The sequence below is a fragment of the Apteryx rowi genome, unplaced genomic scaffold, assembly GCF_003343035.1.
Source record: "Apteryx rowi isolate R43461 unplaced genomic scaffold, aptRow1 scaffold_3, whole genome shotgun sequence".
Taxonomy (NCBI): Eukaryota; Metazoa; Chordata; class Aves; order Apterygiformes; family Apterygidae; genus Apteryx; species Apteryx rowi.
Window position 1 is genome coordinate 2,779,027 of NW_020449418.1, and position 19,783 is coordinate 2,798,809.

The window sequence follows — 19,783 nt, forward strand, 5'->3', positions numbered from 1 at the left end:
TGAGCTAACAGGAGATGTGCTTATGTGGGAGTATCAGGTCAGATGCCTAGTTTGGCATCTCTGCACCAAAATCAACTAGATGTCCATTGATATCAGCTACTGTGGATTCTTTCTCAAATTTGGATTTGAAGTTGCGAGATCCCGGGACAGGGAAGCTGATTTGAATATAATGCATTCTGACTTGACAGTCTCAGAGTTTTTACTCCAGGACCTGTGGTGGCAGGAGTAGTAGGAATCACAATGTCATGGTACTGCTTGTTTGGAGAGCTTGTAAATATGGCATCAAGGGTGGAAAGTACCAATTTGTGTAGGTGTCAAATTTGTTGGTTTGTGCTCCTGAGCATTGTGTTGTGTCTGCCTCGCTCTTTGCAGTTTTCTGTTGAACCTTCTTGCTGGTTATTTACGTCTGCAGTGACTGTCAAACAAAGGTTAATGGTGTTTACCATTCACAAGTGATACGTGACCTATCTTTAATGAACAAAGTATTGTGTACATGTGTGTCACTGCACTAGTGCTGTTGTGCTGCAGCTTGTGTTGTTACTATCTTGACACCTGTGCGTGTTCATTTCTGTCCCTCCTCTTGCTGTAATCTTGGTGGCCTTGTGCTTCAGCATAGTGAAGAGCATTATAACGCCAAACTGAGAAGGAAAGCATGGCAAAACCCTACCTCACTGCAGTTCCTCCAAATAGGAGGAAGAATTGGGACGAAAAATACAACCTTGGAAAACAAATATCAGGTTCTAAAGAAATTAGCTGTATCCCCTGCAGCTAACCTACCTTTCCCTACAACTCCAAGACCAGCTGACTCATGCACATTTATAAAATAATTCAACAAATTTATTCTGTTCTAGCTCTCCAGATCCACATCTCAGTGACTACATCTGCTCTGGAGTCTGTTGGAGGTCATGACTTAAAATGGAGAAGGACACTCAAAATAAAGGTAGCAACTTCAACTAAAAGCATGAATATAATATCCTGGATGGGTAGAGCTGTCATGTTGTTGTGTTATACCTTCTAGTCCACAGGGAAGTACAGCGTATCCAGAATGTGTACGCTTCTCTGGATATTAACTGATAGTAATGTAATAATGGGGAGGAAAAAAAAACCCAGCTGCCTTGTAGAAGTGTTCAGTATTGTGATTAGGCTGACATCTTCTATCATATCGTATGGGATAAGCCCTGACTGAAAACAGAATAGTGTTATATGGATATGGAAAGAATAGATCAGAGCTTTTTCTAGAAAACAGGATTCAGTTTCGACAAACTCACATTCCAACGGGTCATAGTGAAAATGGAGTATTCAGCTCCTCACATGTTAGGCTCTTTGAATGTTTCTTTCCTTGAACTGCTCTGTGTTGATGTTACTATTATCTACAGTTTTCACTGCACTTTTCTCATTGGAGCCCCAGAAAGAAACTCGAACCACATCCTGTAAGGCAAACTTAGAACTAAGACATAATACCTGCTCTAAAGTGTTTACAGTCAATGATAATCTTTCCCTAGATTCCTGAGATACTTCTTAAATTAACATATTCCTTTGACAGGGCAAGGGACAGCAAAGAATGTTCTGGCTAAAAGGAAAGTCTGGGTTTAATATGCTGCTGCCAGAGTTCAGGAATGATCTGGAAGACGGATCGTGGAGAACTCTGGAAGTTAGGCAAAAGGGAGCTTTCTGCAGGTGAATGAGCTCAAACTCAAAAGTTCAAGACCTATAGAATGATCTTGTGTTGCAGGTCTCACCAAACTCACTAGATCTGGGCATTTCTTTGTCCTGAAGTATAGACCATTAGCTCCACTTGCCAAGGTGGTATAAATCAGTGTAGAGCCACTGACCTAAGTGGAATTCAACTGAAAGCCAGCACAGATTCCAGCCTGACCATTACCAGATGATTTTGTCATACAGTGTGAATTCCACAGTGTCCTTGTCATGTTTTTTTTTTAATTTTATTTTTTTTACTCATAGTGACTGGAGGGCTGGGTTAAAAGTGACCTCGCTTCCATGCTGAGCTATGAGACAATTTTATCCTTCTGTAACTGTTTTCAAATCAAGCATTTTGTCTGAGAAGCCATAGGAAGAGCTTGCTGTTTCTAGCCTTAATCTCATTAATGTAAATATAATGCAACCTGTCTGGAGCTGTGTGCTAGAGCAGGGTTGTAACCTACTATTCAGCATATGTAATGAAATTCTCCTCTGGGCCATGTGTGCTGCAAAGAAGTCTGCTAAATGCTTCCAGGTGCTTTAATCCTTTACTTTACGCTGTAAAGACTTTGATGACTGTTCAATCTCCTGTAATAGTCAAAATGGTGGGCAATACAGATGAACAGAAAAAACAGTGGGAAGTTTTCCATGAAAACTGGTGGTCTTTGATGGCATTTGGGGTGTAAGGAATAGTTAGAATAAAATTGGTCCATGTACCACATTAAAGTATACTTGCAGATAAAATCAGAAATGGGATGTAATAAACCGTTTGGAACTAATTGATTAATATGCTCTTTCCTGTGGGATCATTGTTTGACTTAGCATGAGAAAATCCTGCCCAATGTTGTATCCGTAGATATGTAGATGCCTTTACAAGGCAGGTGCAGCTCGTTACCTTCTGTTTCATTTTCCATTGCCAGCTGATTATATGATACGATTGAGGAGGGTATGTGGCAATCTGCAATGCAGGATAGTCAGAAGCTGGGTTGACTTCAGGGGAAATGCAAGGAAGGGAAATGGATTCAGTGCAGGTATGATTCTATTATTCAGCAATTGTATAAAAGAACTTCCTCATTCCTTCCTGAAAATGGAATTTTCCCATATAGTGATTTCCTCTGGCTCTTGACACTCCTTCTCATTCTGATGGAAGGAAATCATTGCTTTAACTACCAAACACAGTACGAACCAATGACGGTTGCATGAAAGGGATGAAGGCTAAAGTTTCTTCATAGAGTGGCTCCAGCATTGCAGAGTTGAACATCCAGTCAGAGATCAAGACAAGTATCTTCATGCCCCACCAGCTGCAAAAGATCCAGCCGTATAGTACATCTAAAATTATGAAGCTTATTAAGCTTTAACTTGTGATAAAATCTTTTGCAATGACTGTTTCTGATACTGGCAAAATAAATGGTATTTAGCTGAATAAATATTGATAAGCCATATGAAGGTTAAGAAAAATGAACATCAATTATAGTCCATATTTTTAAAGCAAGTTATATAGGATGGAAAATTTGTTCATCCCTAAGGAATAGTAAATGGCTCACTTCTGGAGCTGGAATATGTTCATATGTTGTTGCCTCCTGGGGCAGGCAGACTTTTTTAGTGACCACTGAGGGAGCCATTTCTTGAGTGATAAACCATTTCTGTGCTGTAGGAAGGCAGTGATCCAGATTGGTAATAGGGCTTTGCCCATCCYGCAGTCACCAGATAGCTGGCTGCATGATCTACATTCAGCACAGTGCTGTAATGCATATGGGAGATTTGTATGCCCAGAGGCTCCATCCCACAGTGGGCAGGGAGGTGGCCTGGGAATTCAGAGGTGTGCTTCAGAGCTGCTGAGATCATGTAATGTTTGTTCAAAGCAATACTTATTGAGGCTGTAAAGACATAACTGGGAAGAGAATTAATTAACCTATCAAGGAAATTCAGTTTAGGGCTTTCTGCAGAAAATAACCATGATAGGAGAGTGCTGATTGTTGCAAGGGCAAGGCAAAAGAGAGAGGCTTTGGAAATGGAGCCAGTGTGTTAATCTCATTTGACAAGGACAAAAATTGGAACAGGTAGAGCCACTAGGTAAGGAGTGATGAAACTTGGGGTGTTAGTGGGAGGAGGGTGGAAGGAAAGGGAGGCAAAAAAACAAATAGAGGGAAAAAATCTGCAGGATCATTATTTCTGGTCAAAATATTCTGTGATGTGCAAAACGTTCAATAGCTCTGTGCTGCTTTAGACACTTCTACGACTAAGAATTTCTTCAAAGTGACACATCCAGTTCTCTAATTTAAACCCTTGTCTGCCTAAGTCAGACAATTCTGTCAAGAGAGTGCCCTCTGTTGTATGTAATGGCTAAATACATTTCAGAGCTGATAGTATTTTTCTGGAGGCTGTCAGAGTGAATGCTCTCTGCTATAGATTCCAGCTTTTAAGGAGCCTGATTCTTCTAAATTACTTGTGAATGCATATTAATTAAGATTATTCCTGGATAACCGAATAGTAAGTACCTCCATGGTAAGGTGAGCCTGTGTGTAGATGAAAACTGTGGATATAATGTATGCATATTCTAGCTTTGAATTATCTTCATAATAACGAGATTTTAAAAGGACAGTGAGTTTAAAATACATAATTTAATAGAATTATTCAGGAAGTTTCCTCTGCAAAAACTGTAGCAATATTTATTTCATGTGCTGCTGAATTCCGTGCAATAGAACAACATCCACATAGGGATGTTCCTCTTTTCAAAACAGTCCAATCTGTTCTGGGATGATGGGGGTCTAGAAAATCCAAGAAATGCAAAAGTACAGCTAACATAGGAATGCTGCTTCAGGATGTCTGTGGTCGTCTTTGTTTCCATTTCCGAGAAGGCTGCTCTGCTGAGATCCACCATTGTTTTATGGCCTCAAGCCAGCAAGGGGTGGAGGCAGCCTTGCCATGCGGACCAGGCATACCATCAAGCTAAAAAGTTCTCAAAATTGAAGGAAGGAGAGAAGGGAGAAGAGATAAGCACTTTTATATGGCAGCTTGAAAAGTATGTGAGTGCTTCAGGGAACTTTGTGAAAAGTGGTCTGCAGAAAGAGGTCGTTAGGGATTAAGCTAGACTGTAGCTTTTAGGATCACAGAAAGACCCTTGTGTTGGACATTTTGTTCCAGATCTGTTCACTGCAGAGATCCTTGTACCATCCTTTGACATGTCTGAGCTGTTGGAGAAGGGACTGAGCTAGAATAACTCTGTGGTGCAGTTTAGCAGTGCCGAGGTGTAGTGTGTACAGACATATGTACACACACTGTGTTCATTAACAGGGACAAATAAAAATAAAGTGTAGTAACTTTAGTCATCTTCCTCTCCTTCAGCTTTAGGATCCTGAAAGTTTCATAGAAAAGGCCTAGGAATGTTTCTTACCTGATGCTTTCAAGAGTTTTGTTGAATGGTATTTTAGTAAGTACTGGAAGTAAAGTGCCATCACTCTCATGTCCTGACAATTCCCACTCTTTAGAAATCATGGTTTCAGTGTCCAATGGTTTCTTCTTAGTGGTATTTGAGGGCTGATGTTACCTCAGGTACAGAGCTAACACTGGGCCCTATTGTATCTGACACCAGCTATGTCCCCAAGGTTATATTGTAAAGCTCACAAGCTTGTTTTCCAATGTCAGATGTGCTTAATGTGCATCCATACCATACAGCTGTCCAATACTAAGCCTGTCCAGTCAGCAAGACATCCTACTCTGAACAGTGTTGTGCCTACTGCAGCACATGTCATATTCTGCTTAACCCAACCAATCAATACTGACACTGCTGAGAAGCAGGAAAGGAATGTCAGCTAATAACTTCTGAGGACCTTTTAACTTTTGCTACATGAAAAGCATCCTTTTCTCTCATCCCTGACATGTTAGGTTAGTTTTCATGTTCTGTGGGAAATAAAGGTACTGAACAGATAAGAGACAGCATGTCGTCCTTCCAGTAAGCACTGAGAAAAGGCCTTCTGATTCCTCTGACCTTGGTGGATATAAATATGAGTAAGAAGAGAATGAATGAAAAGCTGCATGAGGATGTTTCTAGGGAAATATGGTTTTAGAAACAGATCAACCTTTACATTTTCACATTTGTGTTCAAACTAGTTTATGATGAAAAAATAGATGTAAAGGTAGAGGCAAGCAGACAGGAATCTTAAGAGAAAACTCTTGAACTTCAGGAGCAAAGCTAGGAATTTGGGTCATTATCCAGCAGAGCAAAATAGGTGGTATGGGGAGAGGATGGGTGGAATGATTTGCTTATAAATTTTGCTTCCAGAACTGATGTGGCTGTGAGCACAGGTTGATGAAGACATGTTCTTGCTAGGATTCAATGCCTGATTACTTTCCCCATGCACATGGCATAGTCAGAAGTACTAGACTTTGTATGCTGACCCAGTATTACTGGACAGGCAGGGCTCAAGCTGTGAAAATTAGTTTTAAGTCAGAGGCATTGATACATAGCTGCAAAAAATTTTGAGATGCTTTCTGGAGTTAAAAACTAGGCTGAGTATAACCAGCATATCCCTCCTCCAGACACATTATTTCTTTAGCCTGGATGGTGGAGATTTGTTCTCATGGAAGTACTAAATTTCCACTTTGTTCCTTCTGAAAGTGAAATCCATTTCTATATGGTCCCAGGTGACTTATGTTAATTTTCTATTTTGTAGAGCCAGGTTTTGTGGACCCTACTGTTCTTTGCTTGAGAAAATGCTGCATTTTCCATAATATGTTCCTGGTGAGCTCAACGGAATAAAGAGGGGAAAAATGCACAAAATGTATAAGGGATTGATCCTGGTAGTGCAGATCTGATCCACTGAAGCACTTTGCACATGAGAAGGCTGATTTGCTTCAAAGGGACAAATTGCTCAAGGTAAGCCTATCTTCAAAGGCTCCAGAAATCAAGCCAAAGTGTTCAAGGCTTTACAGCGCCAGGCCTAGCAGGGAGTTCTGTAACACATGGGGAGGCTGACAGCGAAGGGGTCCCTGAAGGGAAATTTGGCTTTGGAAAATACTGAGTTTGCATATCCCTGTGTTCCTTATAGAAACAAGTACTGTTGGCATTGCAACACTTTAAAAAGTAGGCATCAGCAGAATGTATAATCCTTGCATTTTTACTGGTATAAAATACCTGCAGGGACATGGGAACGGCAAATTTGCCTTTGGATTCCCCAGTATTATAGGCACAAAGCTCATGGAATATTTTATTTATCTGGTAAAATGGTGCACAAGGATTTTCTGTGGTTTTCTTTTTTCCTCTGTAAAATAAACATCTTTAGTAAAGAAGTCCAGTTCCAAAGAAGATTGGTAAAAGTTAAACACAGCTGGGCTGTGTTTTATAATAACACAGCACAGAATCCAATCATGAAGAGCAGGTGGAAGATGATATCTGCAAGAGAAACATAGAATAAGTGCAAGTACTTCACTGTCAGCTACCTTTCATGTTCTGTTCTTGTTCTCTTCCCATCCCCATCAATGTAACTGAGTTTCCCTAATGTGGCTCTGTCAGCATATCAAGTTTTAACCAATAGGCTTTGAAAGAGCTTTTGCAAACCCTCTCCAAATAGAAATGTTTTTAGGACATCTGTGCTAACCCAGTGAAATATGTTTGTTTCTTTTCCTTGTTCATAGAAATGTTCCCCTCTAGGGTTGGAAGTGTGTGAAAATAAGAGCAGAAGTGATGTTCAATATTGAAAGTTATTGGTGTGGTTTCATTGTCCATGTGCCAGGAGGAGGGAAACAAGTGTATAATGTTGAGAAATAAAATTTGATTTTGCAGTGTTTCTATTTCTGTCCAATTTACTGAATTTGTCAGGTTTTTCTTTGAGCTATGGATTTTCATGTTGACAGAGTCACTTAAGATCAAATTTGGGATTGATATTTTCATTGTGATATTTTGCTGTTTACCTGAGAGAGTGTAAAAACTGGATAAACCTTTGCCTGTATAAAATAAGAGAAAAAGAGAGAACACTTGGATGGCATGTTTAAAATAGGGTAAAGTGCACCAGTGTACTTTGTAAGAGCAGAATAGATAACACTTGTCACATTTTGAAATTCTGGATATTTTTGTCTCTTGGCTTTACTGTCTGCTTTGTGACCTGCAAGTTATATAAGGATCCTCAATTCTTTTATTTTCTGAAATCAGCTGAGTTTTGCTGGTGCAAAGGGAAAATACTCATTTTCAATAATGCTGCACTATGTGTATTTGGAATTATGAAGGGACTTGAAGGTTGGCGTGGATGTAACTGATAAACCAGTATAAATGGCTTTAGTGAAAATGTGATTCAGGCATGCCTTGTTCAAAGGATCTGTTTCAGCAGATTTGCTGGACCTGCAGAATTAAACCAACTCGGGGAGAAATTCCTGGTGCCTCTAGGAGGCAGTAGTCAAGAGGAAAAAGGTTTTGCTTTATAAGGAGAAAAACAGATGATGGTTCAGTGTGTGTGTGTATCAGGAGGGATAGGCATGAAGAGTAAACCTACTAGATGTAAGGTTACACTGAAGTACCAACTAATAGCATAAATCATCCATGCAGCTTTCGTGCTGTTTCTAAGCCTGATCTCTCCCCCACTCACGCGCACTCTATCAGAGCTTGTCCGGACTGTTGCAGAGGTCAAATGCAAGTAAACGGAGTTTAGATTGCTAACTTGATGTGCAAGTGGTTTGTCCATTTACCATTAATGCCAAACAGGCATGTTAATTCACTTTGTAAATGATGAGTGTTTCACTTCTGTCAGAGCCCTGAATCTGGAGGAGACCAACTGCTATTCAAGACCCTTTCCTAGTCTCATGGAGGGGGGAAGTGGCTTTGGGAGAGCAGTTCTGCTCCCCACGCTTGCTCCTGCACTCCAAGCCACTGACTGCTCCTGGATTCATTGCTTCCGAAAGGGAGGAAAAAACCCTGGAAACCTGATCACTTACTGCGTACAGCGAGCTCTGCCATTAAAACACCTCCTGTTTGTTCCATGCGCCATTTTCGTTTTTCACATGTCTCGAGAGATCAGAGAGAAAACCATTCATTTTCTACCAAAAAAAACCCCAAACCAAATCTCATGTTTCCAACCCAGGAAATGAAATCTATGTCAGTTTTGCTGCATGTTTTCTAGGGATATTTAGTGCTGTAATTATTGGAGTTCTTTTGATGCAGGGGAGGTTACTTTTGAAGGAGAATTTTTACTGTGTGTTTTCTGAGGATTTTCATGTGCCACAACTTTTACAGTGGCTGTCAGTGCACGTGCTCTTTTCAGTTCTGAGATGGCAGAAGTCCAGATGGGTGTCTGCTTACTAATCACAGGTCCTCCTGGCCTGCCCTTTCCACGCTGCCTCAAACCTCCTGTCAAGGAGCAGGGGGGTAGCTGAGCTCCATCTACTTAATCCGTGACCTCTAGGAAGACTTCTGTTGTTATTTATTGCAAATTACAATTGTTGCCTGCGAGGCAGGAACAGGAAGCGCCAAATCCCTTCCATATTTATCATCTCACATCCAGCACTAATGACTCCTGTCACAACTGACAGGGGCTGTATTGGAGGCAGTGCTCTATAGATTAAAGGTCCTTGTCCATTCCCTGACCTTTCCAGATGCCCAGCTGTGGGCATTTTTACAGACTCAGCGTGTGGTAACTCTTGTTCCAGGAGTAATGCATTGCTTGTAAGCATAAATCCCCAGCTTGGTTCGGACTTTATTGCAGCAGACCACCATCTGGATTTCTGGGTTGGAAGTGGGCTTCAGGGATGTTACACTGATTGAGCAAAGATCAAGGAGAGAATTTCATCCTGTGCCTGTAAGGAGGATGTAGATGTCTGGCAGCACAGTGAAAAAGGCAGATATGGAGTACCAAGAGGAAACCATGCTTGGTCTTAAGTACGGGTAATGAGTCATAGTCTCAGAGGTTGCAACCTAGTGTTGGCTTGGAAAAAAGCAACAACCTTTAAAATAGGTTCATGTACATTTTTCGGTAGCTTGAAAATTCTTTTCTGTTGTTTCTTTTAACTGTCACCTGTAGCTGAATAAAAAGTTGAAAAAAATCTTAAAACAATACCTAAGCCCAGCGTTTTTTTCTTTTGCAGTTGAAACTTAGAATTTCTAGCAATATGTTGTATCAGACTTGCCATTTTTGTACAAATCAGTGCCCCCTGCATTGTGCTGGGTCTGGATAAAAAACTGCTATCTTTAATTTGGCTCCTGACTTGAGAAAGCATTTAGGAAAAAAAAGTTGGTTTGACCAAGAGAATTCTTCCTGTCCTTCAGCAAGAAATATTGTTGAAGTGACAGTGTGTGCATGTAGGCAAGGGAGTACTTAGAGCTTTCATTTCACATTAAATTAAATCCACTTTATAGCAATGACATATTCATTGGGTGAGAAAGGGAAAGATTAGTGACTCTCTGATTTTACTGAAGGAGGGAAAGAGAAATCTTTAAAGAAAGACATTTTGGTAACCCTTACCCCCACATCAGTTGGTGCAGTCAGTGCACACTTCCCCATGTTAAATAACACATTTGTATAGCACTTCCCCTCTCATTCCCACCTGAGGTCATAGTAACCTGTTCCTTGATCTTGGTTCCTGTTCCAGTGCAAACTATGTATTTTATGCAGAATAGGACAGCTCCAAGAGCAGTAATTTGTTGCAGAGCTGTTGTATAGGGGAGAGGCCTTTTCCTGGGAATGAAGGCTGGGTAGGTTTCCTTCAAGTAGAGGAGTGCCTTGAACCAGATTCTGCAACCACTGCCCCCAGGGTGCCCTTACCACTGAAACATGTGGTAAAAGGGTAACAGCTCTACTTCCTCCTTTTTTCAGTTTTTTAAGTGTAACCTGTTTGGTAAATAGGAGTCTAGTCGGGAATATTGACAAAACCAGGATTTTTAAATGGCTATGGTATTTCTCAATGTGTTTAAACAAATCACTCAATGTTGCATATAGTACCCATGGCGTGACAGGGGTCAGGGTGCAGGAGTGGCCGCTCGGATTAATGCTTTGTGCTGGCTCCCTCTAGTGAAACCTCTTGCGCTTGGTTAGAGCCCTGGCTACACCTACAGCGAACCTGAGGCAGGTTCTCAACATCCTCTATCTAAATTTAGCACCTGCTGTTTCTCTTGGAGGAAGGCCTTACCACAGGGCAGGAGAACTTCTCGCTGTCACAGACGTGGGTCTCACAGTGCAGCCAGACCTTGGACAGCTTGGGGATGTTACGGAAACGGAAAGCATTAAACTGGAACGTAGCCCGGCTTGTTTTCCCGTTCTCATGCACGAGGATAGAGTTGTCTGTGGCACACCTGTGTTGCATATGGAAAAGCAGTGTAAGAGCCTACATGGCTTCAGTGAATAGTCTCCTGAGGTTGCAGTCTGATGGAGGCATTTGCAGGACCCTGCTGTGGGCCAGTTTCTGTTCTTGACTGCTGGGGAAACAGTCAGGGGTTCTGGAAGGTGACTGCGACTGCAAGATCACAACCTGTTGTTGGCCTCTGGCTGGTTTTACAAGCATTGAAGGGTCAGCAGAGCCTTTCAGGCACTCTCAAAGCCTATGGTTAATTTGCAGGGAGTTACCTACTTTTAAACCAAAATACCAGAATTCAAAGTGTCACCTCCAAAATTCACTCTTGCTTTCTTCCTCTCTTTTTGTGACTGCAGATGCTAATACCATAACACAGGGCCTGCTGTACATTGAGGCAAAGTAGGCAGTAACCCAGGGTAGCAGACAGCTAAGCTGAACAAATTGGCCTGTTCCAGCAGTCTGAAAAGCCTGTGTTACTGCTGTCAGGGCGGAAGAAGAAGGCAGAGACAGTGGGGCCAACGCTACTGCTGGGAAGTGGGGTGCTCCCCAGAGCACCAGTTACCACACTTGCCCCCTCCCCTGTTGGCATGAACACCAGTGGTTTTGCTCTCTCATCCATGTTCTGCCTTTCTGCCCTCCTCTCGGGTGGCTGGGGTGGCCCAACCCCTCCAACCTGGGGTGGAAACACACAGTCAGGCCTGTGTTGGCTGAGGAGCCTTGGGATAACCCCGCTGCACAGTATCATCATGGGTGCCCTGGGGCTGGGCCGTGCTGGAACTGCTCCCCTGGCTCCCACCAGGACCTACCCCTTGATGATCAGAGGCCACTGGATCTGGTAGAAATACTCCGAGGAGGGAGTTGCCCAACAGTTGTTGAGAACGACTTTGAACCTGAGGAGACAAACCCCAGATCAGCAAGTAATGTCCTGATTGCCTACTTATTAATTATTACTCCTTCACTTGCCTACCTGTCACTTAAGCCCTTAGCTTCCACTCCAGCAAATATGTCAGAACCAATTTCTGATGTTTCAACGACGAAAGGGGCTTCTTTTATACTTGAAAACTTGGCATTCTTTGAAAGGGAAAGAGAAAGGCATTGTACATTACTAGCAACATGCAAAGCAAAGGCATGTGGCAATTTCAGATAGCTTTGGAAAGGTGTAGTCCAAAAGTCTGAGTCCTTATTACCTGCAGGTTCCAAAATCTGGGCTTGGTAGTAGGACTATTGCAAGCCCAATGTGGTTTTTGAAAATATTTTTGTTAATGCTTGGCTTATAATGGTAATAAATGACAGAAGCCAGTGCTGTGTGGGCTGTGGGGCATGTTATATCACAGTACRTGAGAAGAAAGTGAGCTTGCTGCTGCCTCCAGTACACCAGAGGTGATAGGGGAAGCAGACAGGAGGGAGAGACTGGAGATGACTGTATGAAGTGGGAATGGAGTGGGGAGATAGCTGTGTGAGGGTCAAAAGGAGTGAAGAGAAGTGGAAATAACCCTTCTCCGCCCTCTGTGATTTAGACTGGTGGTGATGGCCTGCGTGGTGAGAGCTGAGCAGAATGTGGCTATGCCAGCCATAGTCTTCATTGAGAGAAAAGAGCCAGTCCCCTCAAGGTTGTGCAATGTGTGTTGTTTAGCTGAGAAGGTTTAGTTACAAATACTCTGATAAAAGTGCCTACCTTAAATCATGCTCCTTTTTATTGCATCAGATCTGAACAAAAATAGCACCAGAACTATATAAAGTGTAATGTACTTAGTCATAGTGTTTGTCTGCTCGGTTAAATCTACGCAGCAGGATTTGGGTAAGCATAGTCCCAGATCTCTCCAGAGCTCTTAGACTATCTTTCCCTGCTGTGTTTGCTCAGTTACCTAAGGACTGTTTTTATTATATCCTCCTACACGGAGAGGTGGCTATGAGATGCTACACTATTCCCATTGCAGCCTCCAATTGGATGCACTGAAGTTAAGGCTCAAGGCTGCGTTTAGGTTACTGATCTGTGGTTATTAGTGCACTGAGGAATTCTGATTTAAGCAAAGATTTCTCCCAAAGGAAGCTGCTGAGGTGAGCTCCACAGCTTCAGACAGCACGCTCGCACCTGCTGAACGGGGCGGTTGCTGCTCTCTGGCCTCTCTCTCTTACAGAGCTAGTAATGTTCATCAGAAACCCAGAGGGAAAGCAGAGCGTTCGTACCGCCCTGTGCTGTGGGGAAGCCTTCCTTAGGCAGCATTGTTTGCTGGCCATCCTGAAAGGCCTGGGAAGCACTTGATTATTTTATCCCGAGATGGCTATCACATTTAAAGAAAACAGGGCATAACTCAACCTGCAATTTGAGATGCTGGCACAGGAATCGTTACAGAAGTACTGTCGCAAGACTCTTATCAATCCTTTTGCTAAAATGAGCTGAATCTGGTATATTGCTTCTTTTGCCAAACTCCATCAGTCTACGTTGTTTTACAGTGGTATCTTTCTTTTCTTTCTAACAAGTTTCAGAGTTGAAGGTCTGATTTCCATTCAGTCTCCATCCCTGATGCTGCATCACAGTGCTTTGCTGTTACTGGTGTGTCACAGACTAAAGGACAGGCAAGACTGAAGTGGTCACTGGGGTGCCATGCAGCTTGGGTGCTGGTTCGGGATGAAGAACTGGGCATACCAAGCACCTGGCACTGTGGCTGCCATGAGGCTCTATCAGGCAGCAGCAGAGGTGAATGGCAAGGCAAAAAGAATTCCTTTGTTTCCATTTTGTCAGGGAAAAGAAAAGCTCAGTCAAAACTGACATTTTCTCACCAATGAAAACATGAATGAAATAAAGGAGTGGCCTGTTAGCATTTTGAGCTTGTTATGCATAACAAGCTTATGCTTAGTTGGCGAGTGTGTTATATAAAGTTTAGCCCCTTTCCCCTTGACTCTTGGGAGCCCCAGGGCCACTGGAAAAAAGCAGTCATTTGGCCAAAAAAGAGTACCAGAGATCCATTGTTCAATGTTCATCATTTGTTTTTGCAGTCATTCAGTTATGAGTTGACAGCAGCAGTGTGGTACCTACTGGGACCTTTCTTTACTATATACAACCTGTGTGCCATATATCAGAAATAATGAGTGCATGGAAGCACCAAAGGCTGCCAAAGCATTCAATGATGAGCTGATGCCCTAAATCCAAGGGGGGATGTATGTGGGGGAGATTTCCATCTGTCCACCCTGTGCCAAATACTCCCTACACCTGGCCTATAAATTTAAAGTGGTATGTTACTAGTCGTGCTTTTTTCTAGTTGAGGTAAAACAGAGAGGCTGCTTTGGCACTTTTGACTGTGCTTTGGGAAAAAGACTTAAGAATCAGGTGCTGGCTGCTCCAACAGCACAAAGAAGCTGTGGGAAGGAAGTCGATGTTTTAAAAGATCAGGGACGAATGTTGGAAACAAAATTCCAGCATGACCTAAAGATCTCTGGGGAGCATTAAATATCTGTCAGCTGAGAGGACAAGGAAGTGAACTGCAAGAGAAATGCATGGAGCTTTTCTATATTTATTGAGACTATGTCATAGCAGTGGTGCCTGAAGATGCGTGCTGCTCTTTGAGTGGAACTACAAACAAGGTTTTGCTTTTTCTCACAAAACCTGTCAGCATGTTAGAAATGTACTGCTCAGCAATCTGCCTCATTTGGAAGGATTAAAAGAACAACTGGCATGTCTGCTCTGTTTGGTTTAAGTACATCTCTGTTAATCGGTAGAAACAAGGACCCCAATGAATCTCACCATAATTATCTGCTACAGGCTAGTAATGTGCTCCGTGACATAGAAAACTCGGAAGCAGCAGCCCTTTTTTCCATCTTCTATGTTTCCCTGATGGCTAGGAAGTCAACAGAAGATGAAGGGGAAAAACTGAATGACAAAGGGCACTTACAGAGTAGAAGTTGAGGGATAACTGACTTTCAAATGAACCAGAGCTCCCATTCTTGACATGGACAGTGGCCACCCTAGGAACATAAGAAAATTTCTGTACGAGTGAAACGTGGTGTTGAAAACGAGATGAGGCTCGCTCCGAGAACAGGACTTACCTTTGGTCGAAGGCAGCCTGGTTCACCAAGTAGTTTGCATTGTATGCGCAGGTGAATGAGTAATTCACAGGCTGGCTCTTCACAATTACTGAGGAGTCATTGGACACAATGGAGTTATAGAAGTGATAGACGGGGTTCTTAAACTGTAGATGGTGAGACAGAAATGTATACAGTGAGTATTTGAGGCATCAGAAACAACTCAGTACTTTGAAACATGAAGACTCAATGTGGTGACAAAACACCATCCCCAAGAAAACATGGTTTCGTAGCTCTTTATACCCCGTGCTGCCTGTTATACATGTATGTTCTGTGTAATACAGGTATGTGCAAATGGAGGACCAACATTCAAACCTAATATCACTAAGCCAGGGGAGTATTTTGCCTGTAGGTGCAAAGCAGGACTATTTGATTCCTCCTTTCCCCCAAATATAAATGAGCCATGATACTGGTGTTTGCCTCTACTTTTCAGCAGTGCTTATTATTCCAAGTTTGCTGAAGCAAATGGGACTCTTTCAGGTCAGTTCATCTGATTTGTGAGTCCAGCCAAACTGTTGTGTTGCTACAACCTTTCTGAAATGTTGACCTTGATAATCTTACCTCTGACTGTGTCCCACAGTATGACTTGTTTTTAGGAGACAGGTCTGGAATTGTGAATTGGTAATATCCTGAATCATGGATGCCATTATAGCAAATGCCTCCAAGTGCCAACTGATTAACCTCCCATCCATAAGGACACTCCGGAATTTTTGTGATGATGCTTTTAGGGTAGCAATATACCAGAATTACATCTGAAAGGAAAATAATACACCTACAGAGATATTCATGTGGCATTTTTCTTTCAAAGAGGCTGGTCTACACACCTACTTTCTAATGGAATTAAACTTCTGTGAGCAGGAGTACGTGCTGGAAGGTCCCCTAATGCGAGCAACTGGGGAATCAGGACTGTAGTGTGCTACACAGAACTGACCTTTGGGTTGTTAAATTCTGTCTCTGAACGAGTTTTGCCCTTGCCTTTTTGTTTACCAGGACTTCATGCAAATTTTTAATCTTTTTAGAATAGCTGTTCGAAGAGCAAAGAAACTGCTGAGAAACCTGAAGTGAAATATTGCTGCACTGAAATATGACATATTAGATTATGTTGCAGAGCTAGTTTCTGTTGGTGTAACACCACTGACTCTAAAAATATTATTGTTGTAGTTGTTTGTTCRGTAGGTCTGCATCTATTTGTAGCAGTGTTAGATCTGGGCCACAATATATATATTCTTGCCTTCCCTTGCTTGCACTAGTATTCCAATGCCAACACAAGCAGAATTGTTACAATTTTCAAATTAAAAGTTAAGATAAAAAATGAAATGAAAAGTTGAGCCTTGTTAATAGTGTGATAGTTAATAGSAATACAATGTGTTTCCAAACACAGCTGTTGTTAATATCACCATGAATACTGAACACCATAACTTACAGGCTGCTTACTTTGTGATGCCAGAGGAATTTGGACCTTTCTCAAAGAGAACCAGTTAGTGCAAATTTTATTGTCTGATATGAATTTAAAGGGCAAAATACAGACTAATTATTAGTGAACTGAAAATTGAGAAAGATTACTCAAAAAGTACCAATTACTACAGTCACAAGAAAGATACCCTGCCCAAAATCATTTAATTATTTATTTAAATAACCCCAACACTCTCATTTTTATGATAAAAGCCTGATTTTGCAGTCTTTTCGTGTCTGCTGAAGGTTAGGGAATACTTAGGGACCTAAGACAAATAGGGGGCCTTAACGATTCACTCCTTTCTGATCAACAAACCTTCACCACACAGGCTGATTCTGCTTGTGGTGATGGTCAGATCTGCACTACTGGTGACTTTACAACTCTGCTGAGTTCAGGGAAACGGCTTGTGCAAGTGGAGATACTAGCATGAATGACTAGAGAGCCAAATACTTAAGATGCACCCTGAAATTCCTGTCAGTAACGTTCACCAGCCTATTTTATACACACATGCCATGCACATACAAAACACACACTCCATATTGAAAAGTATTTCAACTCATTTCGAGAGCATGTTTCCTAATTTTATTGTATTCTAAATTACAGGTCTGTCTGGCACCAGATCATCTGGATTCCTAGTCAGACATCTGTGTGCGGTTAGGGTCTTAACTCCCATGATGTTTTTGTGATATAGCAGCGTGGTTCAGGAGTTCAGTGCAGCACGTTCATTCGACACTAGTCATCTGATTGCAGTCAGTGGGTCTAAAGCCCAGCTTGGGCAGCAGAGATCTGCAACACCTAGCCTTTGCTATTGTGGATAATTTCTAATTACTGCTATTTTCTTTTCCATCTTAAGCACAAGCAGGATCCAGGCATAACTGCACTGTGATTATCACGCAAAGTTAAGCATATGCCTTATTCTCTGTATGGCTAGGACCTTAGTGGTGCTTGCCTTTCTGTGCTAGCTGAAAACAGTCAGATCAATATAAGATATGCAAGGATTAGCTCTCCAGAACCCACAGTTTATCTCTATGAAGAAAAATCTTTCCACTCTTAAAAAGACAGAAACCCTTTGGCAGCTTAATTATAAGAGAAGATCATAGGAGACTAAACTTAAGTTATTTTACCTGCTTTATTTGGATTGCAAGGCCCTGCAAGAGCTTGAGCCAAGATGACCAGCAGATAAATAGTAAGAGTCACCATTTCTTGCAACAATCTGAAGACACAGGGAATAAAAGCTGAATTTGTCTTCAAAATTGGAAAGAAAAAAAAAATCCATTCACTGCAAACCTGGAACTGTAGCTACTGCTTAACATGTTATTCTTGCAGAGAGAAACAAATAACATTACTGATACTCTTTCATCCAAATGAATTCCATCTACAGGACATACATTTACAAAAGACCACTATTATTTCTMTGTCACTATTGTGACAATTTTACTATTTCAGTTGAGTGGTAGCTTTGAGTTATTCTAGGATTTTTTTGTTCTTGTAAAGAGTCTAAACTTTAAGGTTAGTATATCTAAATGAAACAGAAACAATGGAAGCTGAAAAAAGACAATAGGAATGATTACACAAAATATCATGTAAGTAACATACTTTGCTTATTAATTTAATGCTGAAACTGTTCTTTGGCTATCCTGATGAATATAATCTTAATTTTGTGTAGATCAGTTCTGGTAAATGATGTAATCTCTACTGCTAAACTTTGAGTTTTCAGAGTAAGCATATGTAACAGTAATTTACATTTCAACTGCAGGCCTCAAACCTGCAAGCTGTTTCCCATGGGTAGAAACATGTTCCAACAAGGAACAGCTTGCGGGATTGGGGCTGGAGTTCTCATTCACTCTTCAGTGTTTGCCCCCAGGTACACATCATTGAGAAGACATTCAGAGGTAAAATTATATATATAAAATTTAGCTAGACCTGTGCCCAGGTAAAGAAAAAAAATCTTCTCGATCGAGTATTTCCAACAAAAAGAATCCATTTCAACATTTTTACTCAGTCTTGATTAAAATATATATAATATATATATGTATGTATGTATACACACACACACACACACACACACACACACACACACATACATATATATAAAAACTCATAGAGTAAATTTCAGTGACAGTTCCTTCTTATTATAATCCTATGCATTCTACGAGAAGTTAAGTATAATACCTACAGGACAGGAACGGGCTAAGTATTTCAGATTTTCATTCCAGTCTTATTCCAGTAGCTGCGTATTGGCTCTTCCCAAGATGTCCTCCTTTCAAATGAACCCAGCTGGTTTTATCTTCACTTTATATAAGCAATCTTGTAAAAGGAGCCCATCTCTGGTTAAATCTCAACCCACCAGTATTGTCCAGTGTGGGAGGAAAAAAAAGAGCTGTAGAAAAACAGTTCCTCTGCTCTAGATGAGACTGTTTTGCTGCCATTTGATTTTTTTAAAACCCTTTCTATGGTGTTTGTTGGTGGCCTTGAAAATAACTGAATAGAAATATGCTGAAGGTATATAACTGGCACAAATTCTTTTGTTTTACAAGTTAATTTGGAAAGCGTAACATTTTTGCGAGGCAGAACAACAGGTGCCTTCCAGAATTCAGCTTAATTATAAACAGATTCTTTTGTTTTACAAGCAAATTCAATTGAATTCTCATAGGATCTCTCTCTTAAATGTACCTGAGGGAATTATGTGCTCAGTTCACAGTGAAAATTTACGGGAATTAGATATATCTTGAATGTTTTATTGACAGTCTCACCCTTTTGTGCCATGCAAGTAAGTAGACCGGAATAATTTCAACAGATCATATGCCAACCTTGGGTTTGTTTTATCTACTTATTTTTTGTATAAGTTCACAGGAATGTAATCTGAAATATTGAATGTAGGTAGAATTTTCCGTAAGCCTAAATATTATAATATATACTTATGCCATATAATATGTAATGCTGTGTGTATAAGACTATATAATATCCGTTAAATGTCACACACAGAATGTGTAAAATTCCCCTTTCTACTGAAAGTTCAAACCAGTTTGCTCTTCATATGCCCATCAGTTGTATGTTTGCCTTATGACAGTCATAGCTGGTAAAATGTACTTGTGACCTATTATATTCTCTTTAACTGTTAACTTTTAGTGATAGGTCCAGAAAAAGGACTTGGGTATATTTCTGCTATTTTATGTACCTGCATAAAAACCTTGGGTCTTTAAAACCAGTCTTGCCATGTAAACTGGCGTGTCCTGTACTTTGTTGGACACGTGCATATCCAGCCAGCTCCAAGTGCTG

The 19,783-nt window shown here is 41.2% G+C and overlaps 2 protein-coding genes across 3 annotated transcripts in view; one reads left to right on the forward strand and one right to left on the reverse strand.

The window, feature by feature from the left end:
• Window positions 1–921: 921 nt before the first annotated feature.
• Window positions 922–19,783, forward strand: part of GPAM (glycerol-3-phosphate acyltransferase, mitochondrial) — an 84,777-nt gene continuing 65,915 nt past the window's right edge. For both annotated transcript variants that reach the window (XM_026069743.1, XM_026069744.1), the window contains exon 1: window positions 922–940. The gene's annotated coding sequence lies outside the window, so the exon portion shown is untranslated. The remainder of the gene's footprint in view (window positions 941–19,783) is intronic.
• Window positions 6,892–18,735, reverse strand: TECTB (tectorin beta). Its single transcript, XM_026069750.1, has 11 exons — window positions 18,681–18,735; window positions 17,629–17,717; window positions 15,613–15,803; window positions 15,016–15,158; window positions 14,862–14,934; window positions 11,939–12,042; window positions 11,778–11,861; window positions 10,810–10,972; window positions 8,623–8,692; window positions 7,609–7,641; window positions 6,892–7,090 (listed from the first exon to the last, which is right to left on the reverse strand). The coding sequence occupies exons 2-11, from the start codon at window positions 17,702–17,704 to the stop codon at window positions 7,038–7,040; spliced, it is 990 nt and encodes a 329-aa protein (XP_025925535.1). The 5' UTR covers window positions 17,705–17,717; window positions 18,681–18,735; the 3' UTR covers window positions 6,892–7,037.

What these genes read in the sequence shown, in the direction of transcription:
- TECTB (XM_026069750.1), bottom strand. Translation starts at nt 17,704, where the DNA reads ATGGTGACTCTTACTATTTATCTGCTGGTCATCTTGGCTCAAGCTCTT. An exon ending in GCTAAGGGCTTAAGTGACAG is followed by an intron (nt 11,862 to 11,938) that starts GTAGGCAAGTGA and finishes TTGTCTCCTCAG; the next exon opens with GTTCAAAGTCGTTCTCAACA. An exon ending in GGCAGAGCTCGCTGTACGCA is followed by an intron (nt 7,642 to 8,622) that starts GTAAGTGATCAG and finishes TATTTTATACAG; the next exon opens with GCAAAGGTTTATCCAGTTTT.